Here is an 18,765-nt window from a genome sequence, read left to right as displayed (position 1 = left end):
GCTTCGTGTTGCAAAATTATCATGCGATAGCTCATTCTCTGCAAATACAGTTCTCACTGAAAAAACACCCTTTCAAAAGTGTTTTTGAAGAAAGAACGAAATTCCACAATTAAGCTTTGCACGTTATTTTACACACAGAAGCGCAAATTGAATGATAGGTATTTGAGCAGTTCCCATCTATTTCCGCTAGAAATTGTTTGAAAATACTTTCGAATTGAAATCGCGAAAAACTTGAAGACTATTGATAACAAAATTATTGAGTAGTCTATAAATTGAGACATTCTACAGCTGAGTAACCATTTTCTGATATTTAAATACAATTCGTGATAGTAGCCGATTCTGGCTGTATTTTTCAGTTTACGCTGAATTTTCGGTGAACACCAGCTGAAACGATTTTATTTCTTGTTTAATTTTTCTCAAGCTCAATGCAACTCACCTAGTTTTTTTTCCATGTGTTGTCAATTGTATAATTTTTCTTATAATTTCCAAGATGCTAAAGAGAAACACCTCATTTCTCAAAATTCGACATTTTTGCCGTTGAAAAAAAAATAATCCAAGTACTTTCTTTGTCTGGTTATCATGTTTATTTACGCTTAACCAGACACTCCTGTAAAATAAAAGGATGAAAGCAAACACAGAATTCAGCATTCAAAAAGTCTTTGTCAGATAAAAAGATTTACGCGCACCATCTGAAAGCTGCTATAATAAGAAATATCTATAAAGTAAAGAAAGTAAAGAGGTTCTAGCACTTTGAAGTAGACCGTGCCTTAACAGCGTAACAAAAATGTACGTGTATTCACTGGCCTTTTTCTTATTCTTTGGACCCCTGCTGAGTGAAGGTACGATATCAGACGGTATACCTATTCAACCCCTTATCTCAAATCAAACTCAATCTAAGAGGATATAATTTTTGCGAAAAAGAGGCTAAACGCTCTTCGGACTTTTAACTCTTATCTTAGAGTAGCTTTCTTAGAAGATCGTTTTTAATCACCCAAATGGCAGACTCAAATTCTTACTGAGTTTCCTTGATCAACAGTTTTAAGTCTTATTTGAGGTAAAAAGACAACGACAGAGTTCTAGTTTTCATTGGTAGTCTAGCAGACTAGTTCAGCTCAAGTTGCATCCTTTTACTGATTTCCCAATTTCGATTTACAAATCATTTTAAGTCACAAAATTACTTTATATAAAGAAGCCTTAACATCAATAGCTCGTTTTTCACTTAAGCCTAAATACTTCAGTTTTTTTTAACCTTTTCTACATCTGTCGCTTTTCCATACTCCAGCCTCTTGTGGTCAAAGACCAAGCCAATCTCGCATTGTTGGCGGAACAACTGCAGTCCATGGTTCTTGGCCGTGGCAGTTGTCTCTTCGATACTCAGGTGGACACATTTGTGGCGCTTCTTTGATCAGCGAAGAGTATGCAATAACTGCTGCTCATTGTGTGAATCATGACTCTCGACCAAGTTCCTACAAAATTGTGGCTGGTAGGTAAACTATTCTGTAAGTTTCTAGGTCTATCTGATTCTTTCTCACTTTTGACAACAAATTTCAATTTCCTTGTGTCTAAACTTTCACGCCTTCAAGTCTTAAAATGTGATATACTGACAGTTAAATATTCTTTTCTAATCAGGTGCTCACAAAAGGTACGGGGATGGAGTTGAATACCAAGTTTCTCGCATCTTCAAACATGAGAGATTCTCCATGTCCCACCTACAAAATGACATTACAGTCCTCAAGCTGAGCTCTAAGGTGAAACTTGGTCCCACTGTTGGTAAGGTGTGTATGCCTGCTCAAGGGTCACGTGCTAAAATCGGTGCTCATTGCTGGACATCCGGTAAGTCGAGGTCAACCTCTTAGTTTAACTCGGATAATGGCTCAATTTCTCAGTTGTTGTTATAACCTAAAGTTCCCTCTTTCCATCCATCACTCTATCGGTCCATCCCTCTGTTCCTGTTAACTTTTTGGCCATTCTTCTGTCTAGCACATAAGGCTCTCGGATGATCAGTTCCTACGTTAGTCGCTTTTCGAGTTTAATGGCTAGCAACCAGTTTTTATTATTGAAGGAAACGATACGAAAACTTTTTACTGGGAAATCATTTTGTCATTATTTTGGTCTCTTTACCCAGGATGGGGCCGAATAAGTGGTCAATCTAACCAAGCAGCTTACGAACTACAACAGACCTCCTTACCCGTTGTCGATCACGACACGTGCTACAGGAAAAACGGTTACTACGTTCATGAGACCTCCATGGTATGTGCAGGTGCCTCTGGAAGCAGTGTGTGTAATGGGGACAGCGGTGGGCCTCTAGTATGCGAGGAAAATGGAAAATGGGTACTGCGTGGTGTTACTTCGTGGGTTACCAGCAAGGCTTGTCCCACGATGACGTACTCCGTGTACGCACGAGTTGGATCTTACGTGGACTGGGTAAAAGGCAAAATGGGTAAGAAATGGAATTTTGCTCTACTATCTTTAATCCTCAAAAACACCCAATACTTTTGTTGTGGTTATAATGCACAAACTACAAATATTTCTTGAGAAAGAAGACCCTTTCATGTCACTTGGAGGGCTGATTACAGTGGGGTAAACGAAGTCCGTAAGATTGGCATATATGGTACAAAGATGTGCATTATTGTTCACTCAACTCACTATCTCTTTTCTGTTTGGCGGAAATTCAAGCGTACAATGAATTTTCGAAATCAGCGCCTGGGATGTCATCTAGCTGCAGATTATACAATAATCATGTGAGGGTCACTCAAGGTCACGGGTAATCACGTCATTTACGACCGCGGTGCGTGATTCAGGGTGAGGGTAATCATGTTAAGTTCGCGCGCTTTATGTTGCTTGCCGTCAGTGAAGAAGCAAAAACATGATTTCTAGGTTTGCTTCGTTGACCGAGCAAGACATCGAAAAAATAGTGGAATTTGGCTTTTTACAATCGTAATGTCTTTTTTTCAGTTAAGCTTATTTATTGCTATTTACTTTCTCAACCAGCCTTTATTCAATTTTTTCGCATATTGTCTAATGCTTAGACTTTTTTGTCAATCGAATCATGTGCCGATGACTTATATATTTTTACCCGTTTAGAAATAAATTGTCAGTTCCACTCATTGGCGTGTCTATGTATAATAATACAATTATTAGATTCGGTTTTTGTGATATCCACAATAATCAAGGTCTCGGTAAGACTTATCAGCCTCAGCATTCGGCTTTGACTGATAACACCTACCTCAACCTTGATTATTTTGGATATCACTAAACCTCATCCAATAATTGTTCGTAATAGTTAAGTAAGAACGTGGAAACAATAGCAATTTTGAAATCAACTGAAAATATCATCCATTCGTAAAAGGAATGGTTGTTGTTGTAAAATTACTTAGACTATCACTAGAGCAACACGTCTGCGTTAGCTTTTTTTTAATCGAATCTGTCCATTTCTTATCAGTGAACATAAGAAGTTCCAGCGGTGAAACCGAGGAGGTTGAGAATTACGGAACATGTCTCATATTTGTTCAATTTACTTGTAGGTGGTGGTGATAGTGGTGGTGGCAATTCAAGTGAGTCGTAAACATTTTCCCTCTATGCAAAAAACAGCAATGCTACAGCAGTCACCATGTAAAACATGGCCTGAAAAAGAGCAGTACAAAACTGACTCACACACTAAGCTTGTGGTAGGCTGAGAAAAACTTTTGGGAAAAAGTGAATTTGAGAAGAAGTTACATACCGTCCAACGTTGACATTTTCTTGTAATTTCAAATTTAATGAATTCGTTACGATAAAAAGCATTAAACTCGACAGATTGTGCAGACTTGGATTCAAATTGCCGTTATTGGACAGACAGCTGCGACCAGGATCACATCAAAAATTACTGGTGCCCCAAAACATGTGGCACTTGCAGTTAGGTGGGAACCTATTTCAAATGTTTTGGTAGGTTTTAGTTGTGAATTTCGTCGTCTTCTCATTGTTGTTGTTTCTGTTGTTGTTGTTGTTGTTGTTGTTGTCGTTGCTGCTTTTTCCGTGATATTAGCCATGTGTGACTGAGGTGAAGGTGAAAACTCCCTGAACATATGACTCTTCCTTTAGAAAGATTGTTAGCTGAAAATAGGACAAAACTTACTGGTGGAATTATTTTGAATGCTTTTGCATTCATTTTATTGCAGGTTGAGGGAAGCTGTAAAGATGGACTCTCCTTATCAGGATGATAGGATACTATAATCATAATAGTAGTAACACTAATGATGATAATAAACCATAGCCTAATACTCTAGATAACGTGAGCACATTTAATTTTGGACATTGAAGAGTAAAGGTAACGATTAAAGGTCGAAAAAAAAACAATGAACCATCAAAATTGTAATTTTTTTTCCCATTTATTCTTAACCGTTTAGGTTGACATATTCGCATATTGACAAATTCTTGCTTCAGGGTTTTTTCTATAAACTTTTTCCCTCAGATGCCAAAAATTTTCGGATGTTATAGATCCCCAGATCCTTGGCTCTTTGCATTCTCCTGGAAAGTAACAAAAAATTAATAACTTAGGGTTTTTTGGGTTGGTTCCTACAAATATTCCTGAACGATACTTTCACCTTTGGTTTTTCCACGATTTTTAAACCATCATTCCGTGGTCTTTTAAAAAATTCTATAACTTGCCCTACATTTTGAGTTTTACAAGCTCTTTGTTTATTGGCTGCTGATATGCAGGAAGAGACCTTTCACTTTGTTGTAGCACGGATAGATGCCAAATTTTGTTTTCTCGGGAGTTCTTGCAATGACTGTATTTCAATCTTTTGGTCCAATTTCCCCCGATTTCTTTCTCTTAAAAGGTTAGCAAATCCCTGGTAAGCACTATTCGGTTCATTAGCCCATCGTGTTAAGGTTTTCTTGAAAAATTGTAGGCAATATTGTAGAACAAGATGGCCCTCTGCAATGTTCCCAATTTGGGATATTGAATTACAGATCAATACCAGATTCTCCACAAGTAAAACATAAGCCCCTGAAATCAATCCCCTATTTCGCCTCGAATGAGAGTCTGGGGAGAGCATGCATTTCATTAAAGGTGGCAGACTGATGGTAAAATACGGGGGGATCCATTGCCCACTGGGGGAGGGATTTTTTGGGGTTTACGGCTGGGTTCTGTTCTTTAAAATGAAAGGATCATTAGCTTTTTAGTGAGATCGCTGTATGTCCACGAGTTACTGTAATTTTCCCTATTCTAAAACCCTCAAAACGATTAAGGTCTGAAAAGAGAATAAATAAATAAAAAACGGCATCCAATAAGTCCTACCTCCTACCACAAACTACCTGATCATGCGCTGCCAGGATCATTCTCCTCGTCATACGGAAAATCAAGGTCAGTCAATGTTGTGTCAAAAGAGGCTCTGTCAGGATCGTTTTCGACTTCCGCGGGGAGTGAATCTGAATCAGAATCATCCACAGGAAGCCCAAGATCATCGGCTGTTTTTGGAATGTTCTTTCCAGTGACAAGGGTGGCGATAACCAGAAGAAGGAACAGCTGAACGATGGCCTTCATTTTCCTCTCTGCTGAATTGTATAAATGACACCTATTTATATTACTTTATACCCCTTGTTTGCCTTCTCGACACTTTCGTTTCAGAATTATGGCCCTTTCCTTCTGAAAGTCATGAAATTAAAACCCAAAACAATTACCGCGAGCCAAGGAAAAATAAAAGCATCGCAAATGTAGTTACGTCGACCGATCCAATCGCAAGATTAGATAAGATAAAAATTGGCTATATTCATGCTTAACCGGGCCAATCCCAGAGAAAAGTGAAGAAAAAGCGATTTAATGCCAAATTATTTAGCTGACAATTGCCCCTTTGTTGAAAGTGCTCTAAAGTACATATGAACTACTTATTATTCATGTTATTTTACCCTCTAAAACGGTCATATTAGGAGACCATTTCTGATCAAGGGCTTCTTCAAATCAAAGGAGTGCGTGCTTAATTTTGACTCCCTTAAATTACAGTATTAAATGCATGATTAAAATGTAATTTTTGAGAGCAAAATAAGCGATAAGGAAAAAACTGCCAGGATCAATATCCAATGACGATAATTATCCGGAAAGGTGACTTAAAATAATGATAAAAAAAAAAAAACCTGTAGAATATATCATGCAAATTTGATTTTTAGAATAAACATTCTAATCATGGCCAACCTTTTGTGTCTTTCGGCATTTTGAGTATGTATCTTTCGTAATTTTAAGTATGCACCGCTAAAGCTGATTTCATCTCCATGATCGAAGGCAGGGCCTATTTAGGGCTAACTGCGACAAACCCTTCTTTATACAGGTCATGGTTTTGAACTTTGAAAGTCCAGAAACTGTGTTGATTAGAAAATTCAGAGAATATACCTAACTTTCAACTGGCAGTCTCCCTGTTCTGCTTCTGCGCAATGCAACTATTCTTGTAATGACCTTTAAGCGCGAAGGTTATACACTACCCAAGAGGGAATAGAAGAGATTAAAAGTAACCCTCAGGTATACACTACCCAAGAGGGTATAGAAGAGATTAAAAGTAACCCTCAGGTATACACTACCCAAGAGGGTATAGAAGAGATTAAAAGTAACCCTCAGGTATACACTACCCAAGAGGGTATAGAAGAGATTAAAAGTAACCCTCAGGTATACACTACCTGAGAGGGTATAGAAGAGATTTAAAATAACCCTCAGGTATACACTACCTGAGAGGGTATAGGAGAGATTAAAAGTAACCCTCAGGTATACACTACCCAAAAGGGTATAGGAGAGATTAAAAGTAACCCTCAGGTATACACTACCCAAGAGGGCACAAAAAATTGAATGCACACTAATTCATATCAGGAGACCGCTCTTTGTCTGGACTCTTTCTTTAGACTGAAATTTGAGGCATCCACCGTTAACTTATATAATTATTATCCTTTACTAGTTCCTGAATGTCGTTGTCAAGCTCTGCTATTCTTGACTGACATCTTTGCGGTTCCCCGTGATTATTCGACTCAGGGCATTTCCCGCCTAAAGTGTACGGTCGAGAGCGATCTGATTTACCGCGTCAACAACAGGATTATATTTTGAGACCTCACGAATCCATCTGCTAAAAATTGTCGCTATCTAATTAGTCCGGCACAGAGATCAAATGAACATGCAGCATACATGTTGTTTGGTTATCTGGCGTTGAACGAACAGCCTTTGTTGGCGCGCTTGAGACCTGCTCTGGCGGGACAGAACGTATTGAAGTCATCAAAGAATTGACGAAACAACTCGTTCTTTGCAAAAGCATTCGGCCTTATTTCACATTAACTTTTCGTTAGCACATACCAGTACTTTTTGGGGTCGAGATTGGATCCCGTAACTCTAAGAAGCTCAGCCGATCGATTGAAGACTTCGGCCTCCATGATGAGATCGCGCCAAGTGATTCCAATATCCAAGATTTATTGTGTTTTCGCGCTTAGATGAAGTATTAAATATTAGGTGAACCTTTAACTTATAATCAACAGGTTTAGGAACAGCATATACACCTAACGACTACAAGCGTTGATGTAATTCTCTACATGGATGACAGAAATATAGCTCCTCTATGGAATGCATGCTGCGAGTTTTTCAGGGGCCAAAGTTCCTCATGCTATTTTCGAATATTGCGACTTCGTATATTCATCAGGATGCATATACGTCGAATGTTACTTTAAAAGACATGAATAATATGAAGCGACCGGTATATCGTTGTATTTGAGCCTATTTTTCATTTCCAAGAATAATCTTAATTTATGCAGCAAATAGATCTTTCTGCAACTTACCTATTAGCTGAATGCAAAGGTAATCCTTCGATGAAAAGATTGCAATGAAATTCAAGGAACACACTTGCTTCTTATGAAGTTTTCATGCAGGCTCTTTGGTGATAAAGCCTTGCGCTGAAGAATGCAAACACAATTAGGACAAAAACTGTAACTAAAGCAACATGTTTTAAAAAGCAAAATATTGATGTATGATGCTGATAAAGATATATTTTTTGGATAAATAAAATATCGTTTAGAAATTGGCTTAAAGTTAAGACAAATTAAAAGGAAACCGTTTTCCACTGCTTGTAAAGAAATTGCACGAAGACATGAAATCAAACGTGCAAAAACTTCACAAGAAAAACAGCAATACCTTGGATTTTGAGTCGTGACTGAGGCGCAGAAAACGAAAAGAAAAGCATAATAACATTCCCTAATTAGAGCTAGCGAACTTATTCATTATGCTGTAGTTTTAAATGATATAAGAAAAAAGAGGATACAGACGGGACACTCAATGGTGATCCGTTATTTCTTTAAATCTGTTGAAATGTTTCAAAGTATTCAACGTGAACTTGCCTTTTGTCTACATACAGTTTCTAGTTCCCCGCTGAAATAGAATTGAATTCATCATAATACCAGGTGATTATGGACTTCTTTGAATTTTTTGGTAACTTAGCAAAGTGAAGCTTGTTTGCGAATATTTATTGAGCCCCTACTGAAAGGCTTCACACTGTTTTTAAGTGACTATTGACAAATATAATAAAGAATTATTTCAATTTTTAAAAATTCAGATACTCATTGTGCACGTGCTTGCCAACAAGTTTATCCATCTACATGAATTACAGAGAGTTCAGCGCAGCTTCTCGCCTGATATTCCAGGAAAGCAGATTTTGTCACATCACACCTCGGCTCGAGTCATTGCATTAGTTGTGTGCAAAACATCGTGTGGTTTTTTCACATTTTGCAAATTCCTTTCGAGGTTGACATTGTAAATTCCAGCTTACTTAAAAGTTCTCATTTCTGTGAGAGTCGCCACTTGATAATATCATCTAAGTTCCAACAAGGGTTTGCACCTTGAACATAGCACGTGCAAGTCGCTCGCTACCCACGTGGATTGTTCTTTTATTTGGCCGCCCCGAAGCTATGAAATACTCTTTCAAGTCCTATCGGAGAATAAGATCAGTCAATAGTTTCAAGAATGCTGTCATAGACTAAACTAGTACACTGGAAAATGAACGAGAGGTAAGCCTTTCTCTTTTAAACGACTTCCTTGCTCTCCGTCTCGATTTGCACCCTTAAAGACTCAAATTGATTGATTGGTTGACCTCGGCATAATGAGTTGACTGAGCCTCCATAGAAACCCAAACTACTCAAAAGGTATCTTTTAACTCTTCTCCTATAAATAGAAAGGCTTTTAGAACAATCGATTCATCATTATTATTTAAAACGAGACGCAATTTCATATCCCGTTGTGTCAAAAAACCCACATGTATTTAGTAATAAAAGAGTATTTTGAGTCACATTATCATATTATTATTATTACTATAAATGTATTAAAAGAATAATCAAAATATTCAATTTTATTTTTTTTCTGATTACTGTCTTTGCATGAAGAGAGAAAGACTCCTTTTAAACAAATTACTACGTTTTCTTGTGCGTTTTCGAGAAAGGTGACAATTTTTACTTTGCGGCTGAAGGAAAAAAGACAGTAAATAAGTACATCTTTTCGAAGGCGAAGTTTGAAGAAAATTTTCTTCTGAAAAGTGCTGTTTGCGGCAACAATTTATTGATTGCAATTTCACTGAATGAAGCCGTGTAGCGTTGTTAATTGTATTTTGAGGATAAAATATTTATTAAATATATTGGTCAGTTTCGTTTGTTTTGACATTTGTGGGTTCCATCGCGCGGACATCGTGCGACAATGCCATTCCTATAAAAGAAACTTGCCATTTATGTGATAAACCAGTAATCGCAATCATCCTTAATTTCATTATTATTTTCAAAGTTTACCCAAAATTGCCCGAGTCGCGAAGGAAAACTTTGAAAACACAAGTGAAATTAATCCGAGCTCAGAACTTACCATCTCTCTGATTACTATCTACAAATATTGTGCTATCGACATTGCTGATCCAAGGCAGTATGCAGGACGCGTGTCATATGAACTTCGTAACAGACCTCGCTCACCGTGGAGTCTCTGTGGCTCAGTGATTGAGCATCGGAGCGCGGAATCCGAAGGTCTGAGATTCGATTCCTCACGGGAACTGAGAATTTTTTCTTTGTCCCACGCTCGTGACAAGACGAAAAAAAAAACATTTTCTAATGAGAAAGATGTTTGCGTCTTATCACGAGCGAGGGTTAAAGAAACGATTCTGAGTTCCCGTGAGGAATCGAACCTCAAACCTTCGGATTCCGCGCTTCGGTGCTCTATCACTGAGCCACAGAGACTCTACGGTGAGCAAAGTTTATTACGAAGTTCATATGACGCGCGTTCTGTGTACTGCTAGGATCAGCAATGTCGATAGCACAATATTTGTAGATAGTAATAAGAGAGATGGTAAGTTCTGAGCTCGGATTAATTTCACTTGTGTTTTCAAAGTTTTCATGTTGTAAAAAGAATAAGAGAAATGGTAAGTTTGAGCTCGGTACAGAAATAGAGAAAGATGTTTTTCGTCTTGTCAAGAGCGTAGGACAAAGAAAGGATTTTAAGTGCCCAAGAGGAATCGAACCTTAGCCCTTCAGATTCCGCGATCCAATGCTCTAGTATAGTATCTGTGGCTCAGTGGTAGAGCATTGGAGCGCGGAAAGCGAAGGTCTGAGGTTCGATTCCTCAAGGGAACTCAGAATATTTTTTTCATCCCACGCTCGTGAAAAGACGAAAAGATCTTTCCTCTTTCTTTACCGAGCTCAAACTTACCATCCCTCTAATTCTAATCTAATAATATAGAAAAAAATTATAGTATGTATGGGCGCGCGTAGATATACATAGAATTTCTCTTGGAGTTTTTTAATGTTTGATTGCTTGTGTACGTGCAATTTCCCAGTGGACTGCCTTGGAACTATTGTAAACAGCTAAAAGGCAAGTTGCAAAAAAATTTCTTCTCCTTGCATAAATTGAGATAATTCCTGGAAATTAAAACACAAGTATATTGGGGATGAACAGGGTAATTTTGTGTTATCAACTGGGTTGAAAACGTAAATTGGCCACCGTGAAGAGTTTAAGGGCTGACGTTTTGAGCGTTAGCCCTTTATCAGAGCGATTGGGGGAATTGTGGGTTGTGTGTGTGTTTATATGCAAAAATGGAGCTACGCTGTTGATGGGAATATGGTCACGATAAAACAAGAATAAATTAGTTCAATTAAAAGCGTTCGTTGATACTATGAGGATTTAGAGTGCCGATTTGGAAGATAAGTTTTTGTTCTAGAGTTTGCGGCTTTCCGAACTGCCTAGATGTAGGGAAAGGCCGCAAACTGCCATAAGCTGTTTAGAATGATAAGGGAGATTAAAGTGTCTAGCGACTGGTTTGGATGCGTCCTTGTCGTTTCTTTCTACGTCGCGGAGGTGTTCTCGGAATTGGTCACCTAGTCGTCTTCCTGTTTCACCAATGTATAACTTTTTGCAATAGGTGCAAATTACGCAATAAATGACATTGGCGGAGGTGCACGTAAAGTGACCGGAGTCGTCACTACATAAAAGACGAAGTCTGAGAAACTGTGAAAAAGATATGGAATTCTTGACGTGTGATGGATGCGAAGATGAGTACAGCAAGTAACTGTATGAATCTGTAGGTTTGTAGTATTAACACTAGTGCGTAAGCTGTTAATTTCAAAATAACTTTTGATGTCTAGAAAAGCCAAAGAAGTGTCGGAAATTTCCCAGGTATATTTAAGAGCCGGTGAAAGGAATTGACGGCAGTTATAAATTGAATGAGCTCCTCTCTGGTAGAGGAGGTAGCGCCGATGCAGTCGTCAATGTAGTGGCCGTAGAGTTCAGGTTTGGGGCCGTGGTATTGACTAAGAAATTGGTGTTCGAAAAAAGTTACGAAAAGATTTGCGTAGCTGGGACCCATTTTCAAACAAACTAATGGCTACGCTATTACCTTTTTGCAGTAGTTACCACAGAATGAAAAGCAATTGAGTGTAAATACTAGTTCGGCTAGACGGAGTAGTCGGTTACAGGGCTAGTTCCTTAACCTTTATTAGGGATGGATAGAACTCATTTCAGGAGTTTCCGTTATTTAAATAAAATTGAATCGTCAAGGCCTGAGGGAATATTCCAACACAAAAATCAGCGAAAGAAACTTACGACGTTTCGACACCGTCGGATCTCATTGTCAAGTAAGTATTAGCTTAGTTTTTGCATCATAAAAGGTTTACAATGAAGCGCATAAATTATTTGGGCAGACATTATTATTGCATGTTTCATCAAAACTTCGTGGTGCCCAAGATGCAACTTGATCATTCAAAGGAATTCAAAGTTTAATAAATATATCAAAATGTATCAAATAATAAAAATTTTTCCAAATTGAGAAAAAATAAGTAAATTGATAGCAAGTCGTAGTATTCAGTAGAGTAGAAACGTCTTTGAATCAAACTGAAAGTTGTAAGTGATTGTTATGAGCTTGGGAACTTGAAACGTTTGGATCTCAAGGTCAGAACAGTGTTCTACCACTCAGCTAGCTTAAGAGAATTTAACTTAATGAAGAGGTGTTTCACATAGCAAATAATAAATAAACGTGCATAGATGTGGAATTTGTCTTTCATTCACGAGCTATACAACGGCCATTCAGATCGTACATTTCTTTACTGTTTCTCTTCCCAAACGTCTATTTCCCTCAGAAAGAGCCTCTCATTTTGATTCTTGGTAACCAAAATTCGTAAACAATTAATCTTTTTGTTTGTAAAAGTAACTTGAGCTCTGCCATCTTTAAATGGGACAACTGTGTCAAACTTTCCACATGACGACGAGTTTGTGCCAGAGACACTGAAGCTTGCCTGCAAAACACCAGACCTCAGAAAATCTTTCATGGCTAGATTTGACCCAGTATCCACAAACACTTTTCTAACAGTGACGGAGGAATTAAACTTTATAGTTACATGGTCATCGCGCTTAATATTTTTTCCCCAGAAGTGTCCAAGTCCACTTCGGTACGCATCTTGAGGATTCCCTTCTTTCGATGGGATGGACGAAGAAACTTCTGCTGAAGGGTTCATTCCGCTGTATTTTTGATCGTGCTCGTCAAAGTATTTATCCATGTAAATCGAATTTTTTAAACGGCTCTTTTCTTTGAGCGAAGAACGGGCACCAAGATGTTGAAAAAAAGAAGCCGCTGGCAGTATATATTCTGCATTTTCAGGTACCATGACCTTTCGCCAGTGCATCATCAACCAATCACCGGGCATTTCGTCATACATGAGATAAAAATAAGATGCAATGCTCCTAAGATCCTCTGACTGATAAACTTTTGCAGTGTGACCCATCCTAGAAATATCCAACATTGGCCAAGCCTTTTTTTGAGATGAAATGAACTCTTGGATCTTTTGAAATACACTCGGAGATGCTTTGACGTCATCTTCGACATGCAGGTAGTAGCTAGAAAGTTCATAACAATAACACATCAGAAAGGCAAAATCTATGTTCTGTTTTGAACGCCAGTAAATTCTTGTCAGAGAATCACCAAATTTCTGCCTGAGGCTCGTTAGCCGGGGATAATATTTTGGCGATGTTTTAATTACATGCAAAAGATCTTCTCTGATTTCTTTGTCAAAGAGCTTTGACAGTTTCTTTATTGTGTCCTGCTTCTTTTGCTCTTCGAAATCTGCGAGGAATACAACTATAAATGTTTGCTTTCGGTGATCGTCATTCATGTTGTCCAGTAAACTTTGGATCGTTTGGGGAAGATATTCTACACCGTCAGGCCGAGTTACCGTCGTCAACCCAATAGCCATGTGCCCTAAAAAAGAGTGAGTATGCCTGGGTAAGGGTGAAAGCATTGACTCTACAGATCCAACTGATTTATAGTTCTCCCTTCTGACTACTATAAATTTCCTTCAAAATTAGTAAACAGAACATTGCACTTTATCAAGGTCACACAAGCGTTGATTCAGTTGTCTGGAAGCCAATTTTTGCTGTGGGACGAAGTTTTTAGAGAATGAGTTCATAACCTGAATTAAAGGAGCTAAATTTTTCAATTCTCTGAATATAGATATCCAAATTGTTGGCACACTTTCCCTGTTTAAGTCTAAATTGCCACCTTTACTACTAAGTTAACTCCCTTATTGCTTTTTTTTCTCTCTTCTCCCAAGCTGCTTAAGTATAATTTTGTTTTAGCGCCTGCTATTGTTGTTGTTGTTTTATAAGTGTGGGTTCCTTCCTTTTTAACATGAAGTAATATTTATTTATTTTGTAAAATATGAGGAACCTGTAGCTCGCACCAGACTCTTGGTTTCTCTACACTTTTCCTCGCCACATCTCAGATTTTCAGTCATTTACTGAAGAAATGTAAAATGGTTTCCGTGTTTACATAGCCTGATGTAAACACGCGGGAGGTTGGGAGAACATGAGATAAGCGTAGGAAACCACGACGCGAAGCGAAGTGGTTTCCAGCTTATCGAGTGTTCTCCCAACCTCCCGCGGAAAGATAAACGAGCACCATCCTGGGGATAGACGAACAACCCTATGAGAAAGTAAAATCTTTAAAATAAAATTGAAAATTGCATCCAACTGATCTTGGCATATAACGTACTTTGTTTACAAGGATATCGCCCAAGCATATTCACAGCTGAACTTCTTAGATATTCACTGCTTGGGCAAAGATGATCACCCGTTTTATCCGTGGCCCATAAACTCTGGGTTGAGTTAATCACAGAACAGTTCAGATTTCGGAATTCTCTTGTCTCTGTAATTGAGGAGAAATCAGGGTAACTATTCAAATCGGTTTCCACGCTTAGCTACTGTACATCTCTATTGTAACAATGTAAGCTCAAATGCGGGTGAAAAAAAGAAAAAACTAACCAAGCTCTTAGTGCTTCTATGTGTTGCAATAGAGACGGCTCAAATCAGAGAGTTATTTTCTAAATGCATAGTGACCACTAATGCAAAAGAAAATTCAAGGGCTTTATGATTTCACATTAACATCTATCAGAATATGAAATCGGAGGGTGTAAATCAATTTTAGAACAAAAAATTCAAACTGCAATTATAGCAATTAAATGTTATAATGAAAAGGAAAACTTTTCGAATAAAAAGAAATATATTTCTCTGCTGCCATGACGGGATAATACCTCTCCGTCAAGAGACTCAACAAATATCTCTCAGAATTTCAAAGAAACAAAAGGAGCATCGTGCAAAAAGCTCCCTTTGCAAATTCGACGTGTTAGCGGTCTAGCAATCTAATGAAAAAGGATTTTTAGCCACGCAATCATGCGTCATGCTAGCCAGGAAAAATTGTTGAGAACATATCGAGAAAATCTTGGTTGGACATTATTCATCTTCGAGATGGTTTGTAAGTAAAAAGTGAGGCTAAAAGGATACCAACTTTTTGTAACTGAAGGAACTAGTGTGCTTGGCAGGCTGGGATCATTTTTGTCCTCTTCTGATTTAATGAAGAAAACAGAAAAAAATGGTTAACTTAATTACCGACTTGTATCGCTATGATACATCTTTGCTTAGCACGCTCTATTTTTTATTCAGCTCCTCATTGTGCACGTGCTTGCCAACAAGTTTGGAGTTTCTGAAGTCTATTCACATAAATTACAAAGAGTTCAGAGCAGCTGCGCGCCTGATATTCCAGGAAAGTAGACTTTGTCACGTCACACCTCTGCTCAAGTCATCTATCAAAGACGGATTTTAGACCACGTATTCAAGAGTCATACTATGAGCCAGGAAACGTTATTGAAAACATATCTAGAAAGTATATTAAAGTTCACACGGCAACCAGGTGGACAATCAGACATAGTTTGACGCCACTCTGGTTTGCAGATTTAATGAATGTAACCGAAGAAGTTACGATTCATAGACCCAACGTTTCGATACTCCTGTCTAGTGCCTTCATCTTCTAGAAATTCTTGGTTAGGCGTTATCTATCATGGAGATGTTTTTTGGGTAAAAAATGAAGTTAAAACGATACCTACTTTGTGTAACTGCAGGAACTAGTGCGCTTGACAGGACGGGATCATTTTTGTTTTCTATATTAACGGAGAAAAAAAGAAAAAAAAAATGATTAACATAGTTACCGACTTTCACTGCTATGATTAATCTTTGCTTAGCAAGCTATAAACTCGTGGGCGAGAAACGAATGATACTTTCTAAAGATTTTGACACAATTCCATAAATCAAGAGAGTTAAAAGTTCCTAATGTTATTCATAGTACCCTTACCACTGTACTGTCTCTTCCCTCCCCTCTTCCCCAACCGCACTCTATTACTGCGAATAGCTTTGATTCCTTTTGGGCATTTTTCCAGAGCGAAAATTAAGAAACAATGAAAGAAGTTCACCTCACTATCATCTCAGTCTGTTAACTTTTTAAATTTTTTATCTGACAATCAATATCCTTTTTCATCAATGTCAAAAGGTTCACGCTTCCATGTTTGAAGGATGATTTTTGTCGATATTTATACGTTTTGAAGCCATTGAGACTGAAAACTTTCCCAATTAGCCTTTTGGAATGTGAGTCATTTCGAATGAAATCCAAAGCAACTGTTTACTTGTAGTTCCCGGAGGAAATATAGTGCTTTTTCCCAAGGGGGAATATTATCCGAAACGTTAACAATATGCAAATTTAAGATTTAGGCTTCTGGGATGTTAAATTATGAATGAAACCTTTCTCATGTAAACTAAACACCAATATAACGAGCTTTTTGAAACCGCTTTGCGAATTTAATTTTTAATAAGCGGTAACGGATAAATCGCAAAATGCATTGCAGTCTTATAGCAAACGACTTCTCTGTAAAACCTCGAAAGCTGAATCTCGTTCCCGTCTTCAAAAATGTTTTACATGTAAGTGTAATTACTTTCGCTTACGTCTATCAAAATACAAAAAAGTTTCCGCGCCGTGCTAAACCAACTTATGCTAATTGTCAATACCTTAACAAGAGTATCTTTGTTTCTGAGGATTAAAAAAAATACACAAAGAGGCAATTAGGTCTGAGGGAGGAAAGAAATGGCGAGTGGTTCCTTGAACAATTATGTATCTCGTAAACTTTCATCTCACCTCGTAATCTCACCAGCGTTCGAGATTAGTCTCGAAGTCTGGCACTTCTTTTAAAGTTGACAAAGTCAGGGATTTGTTATTAAAACTGAAATAGTACTTAAAAAAACCAAGCTATTGAGGCTCGAAGTTATTAATTTGAGCATCGAAAGTCTGTTAACTGCTTTCGTTTGAATATTCCGCAGTGGAAAAGCTGGTTTTCAAACCAGCGTTTCGAAGTCTCGTGCGGAAACGGAAACTGAAAAAAACACTAACTATTTGGCATATTTAACATGTGAAAGTAAAAGTAAGGGAAATTTCTTTTTATTCAACTGCTCTACCGGCACGATTGAATTCTTTTCCAACTAACGAGGTAGTCATAGGATTGTTTGATATTAGCGGTAGATGTGTATTGCTTTTGTTATGCCGGTTTTTGTCAGTATGGCGGAATAAAAATCAGTTGCCCTTCCTTGTCAAAATGTTATTCTCTCGCTGAGCTTTCCTAGATCCGAGCTTTCCTATGGTTACTTACCTCTGCTACAAACGCACTTGTGTTTCTCGTCCTTCTGAAGTTGTTCGCTGTAGTGTCCCACATATAGATAGTAATTTCCCATGAAAACACTGCTTGCTATAAATATTATTATCAATTTATCTATAAACTTCGAATTCATTTGTCGCAAAATTCGTCTTCTTGTATGCATATTTACAATGTTATGCTCGTGGTTGTCACATGTGTTATGAAGAAAACTTTCGGCCGGCCAACTTCGCAGTGATGATAATTCACCTACAAAAATGTATTTTGCTGTAAGTTGTTAGCATTTGTTTTCTTTTGTTTTGCTCGGCCTTTTTCTTAAAGAAGTTCATAACGCAGTTTTCTCTCAAAACCAATGCAGTCGGTTAGCTGTTCTCTCAAGAATGATAGCAGCTGCATTGAAAATATACCACATGACCAGTAATGCTCTAGCATATTATAAGTCAGACCATGAAATACGAGACTAATTGTAATCCTCTCTCGAGAGGGAAAGAGAGAGGACCCTGGTAACAAGCTTGAATCACAGCATGACGCACGTAAATGAAAATCTAACATGTCTTTAATTTTTTTAGATAAATTGGAAAAACAAATGAAATATGATTAGCGACTTCAAATAAAGTTACTGTCTGGTTCAGCAATTGAATGTTGTTTCGTTTTTGCCTTTTCGTTCCGTTTTCTCTGTCGCTGACCAGTCTAACTTGAACACTGTAGTGTACTGAGCCTTTATAGTTTGCGTATTCTTTTGACATTATTTGATAAAATGTCATCACGGCAGAATAGGAAAGGTCATTATTTCACTCTCAATTCCAATACCTGAATATCATTCCACTATAAAATTGCAAGTTTGTACATTTAATTTGTCTAACGCAGTATGCATCATTACCAATGTCCATTAATTTCTACGTACATCCAAAATAAATAAGATGCAATACTTCTGAGATCCTCTGACTGATATACTTTTGTCAGAATACCTATTAAAAATGTCGATAATTGGTCAAGCTTTTTTCTTAGATGATGGAAGTTTCTCCCGTAAATTGTAAAGTAGGAGAAGAAGAAATTCGATAAATGCGGAGGCATTGAGATTTTTCGGTTATGCGGTTTTGGTGTTCATTGCAGTTTGCGGATTTTCTGTTTTTTAAGCATTTGGTTTTCGGTTTTCGCGAAAAATACTAACGGGTTTTCGGATTTGATATCCGATGCGGTTTTCGGTTTTTCCTATTTGACCTATTTGGGTTCCGGTTTCTCTTCGATCTGAGCGGCAATTACGCGCCTCCACTCACAGGC

General features: G+C 37.8%; 2 protein-coding genes and 1 long non-coding RNA gene across 6 annotated transcripts; 1 reads left to right on the top strand and 2 right to left on the bottom strand.

Annotated features, from left to right (window-relative positions):
• Window positions 1-747: 747 nt before the first annotated feature.
• On the top strand, window positions 748-4,339 carry LOC131798214 (chymotrypsinogen B-like). Of its 2 annotated transcripts, none has more exons than XM_059115868.2 (7): window positions 748-839; window positions 1,283-1,483; window positions 1,630-1,833; window positions 2,126-2,440; window positions 3,525-3,554; window positions 3,796-3,899; window positions 4,158-4,339. In XM_059115868.2, the coding sequence occupies exons 1-6, from the start codon at window positions 785-787 to the stop codon at window positions 3,897-3,899; spliced, it is 909 nt and encodes a 302-aa protein (XP_058971851.1). In that variant the 5' UTR covers window positions 748-784; the 3' UTR covers window positions 4,158-4,339. The 2 variants fall into 2 exon arrangements, with proteins under 2 accessions (XP_058971851.1, XP_066024780.1); XM_066168683.1 differs by having other exon boundaries at window positions 3,796-3,924.
• Window positions 4,340-4,348: 9 nt separating this feature from the next.
• Window positions 4,349-8,359, bottom strand: LOC131798215 (uncharacterized). 3 transcript variants are annotated; one of them, XR_010717961.1, is made up of 4 exons: window positions 8,341-8,359; window positions 7,786-7,899; window positions 5,282-5,538; window positions 4,349-4,506 (listed from the first exon to the last, which is right to left on the bottom strand). It is a non-coding gene; the product is annotated as an uncharacterized lncRNA (long non-coding RNA). The 3 variants fall into 3 exon arrangements; XR_010717962.1 differs by having other exon boundaries at window positions 5,299-5,538; XR_009341283.1 differs by lacking the exon at window positions 8,341-8,359 and adding an exon at window positions 8,269-8,287.
• A 3,862-nt stretch (window positions 8,360-12,221) lies between these two features.
• LOC131798239 (alpha-1,6-mannosyl-glycoprotein 4-beta-N-acetylglucosaminyltransferase-like) lies at window positions 12,222-17,836 on the bottom strand. The gene is made up of 5 exons (XM_059115901.2): window positions 17,482-17,836; window positions 15,895-15,948; window positions 15,300-15,356; window positions 14,508-14,660; window positions 12,222-13,715 (listed from the first exon to the last, which is right to left on the bottom strand). Exons 1-5 carry the CDS (start codon window positions 17,648-17,650, stop codon window positions 12,565-12,567), a joined length of 1,584 nt encoding a protein of 527 aa, XP_058971884.2. The 5' UTR covers window positions 17,651-17,836; the 3' UTR covers window positions 12,222-12,564.
• Between the last annotated feature and the right edge of the window lie 929 nt (window positions 17,837-18,765).

This window comes from Pocillopora verrucosa, chromosome 6 (genome assembly GCF_036669915.1).
Source record: "Pocillopora verrucosa isolate sample1 chromosome 6, ASM3666991v2, whole genome shotgun sequence".
NCBI lineage: Eukaryota > Metazoa > Cnidaria > Anthozoa > Scleractinia > Pocilloporidae > Pocillopora > Pocillopora verrucosa.
This window is presented reverse-complemented; position numbering and strand designations above follow the sequence as displayed.

What these genes read in the sequence shown, in the direction of transcription:
- LOC131798239 (XM_059115901.2), bottom strand. Translation starts at nt 17,650, where the DNA reads ATGCATACAAGAAGACGAATTTTGCGACAAATGAATTCGAAGTTTATA. An exon ending in AGTTCCTGCAGTTACACAAA is followed by an intron (nt 15,357 to 15,894) that starts GTAGGTATCGTT and finishes TCATTAAATCAG; the next exon opens with AAGAGGACAAAAATGATCCC. An exon ending in AGTTCCTTCAGTTACAAAAA is followed by an intron (nt 14,661 to 15,299) that starts GTTGGTATCCTT and finishes CCTCAATTACAG; the next exon opens with AGACAAGAGAATTCCGAAAT.
- LOC131798214 (XM_059115868.2), top strand. Translation starts at nt 785, where the DNA reads ATGTACGTGTATTCACTGGCCTTTTTCTTATTCTTTGGACCCCTGCTG. An exon ending in TTCCTACAAAATTGTGGCTG is followed by an intron (nt 1,484 to 1,629) that starts GTAGGTAAACTA and finishes TTTTCTAATCAG; the next exon opens with GTGCTCACAAAAGGTACGGG. An exon ending in TGCTCATTGCTGGACATCCG is followed by an intron (nt 1,834 to 2,125) that starts GTAAGTCGAGGT and finishes CTCTTTACCCAG; the next exon opens with GATGGGGCCGAATAAGTGGT.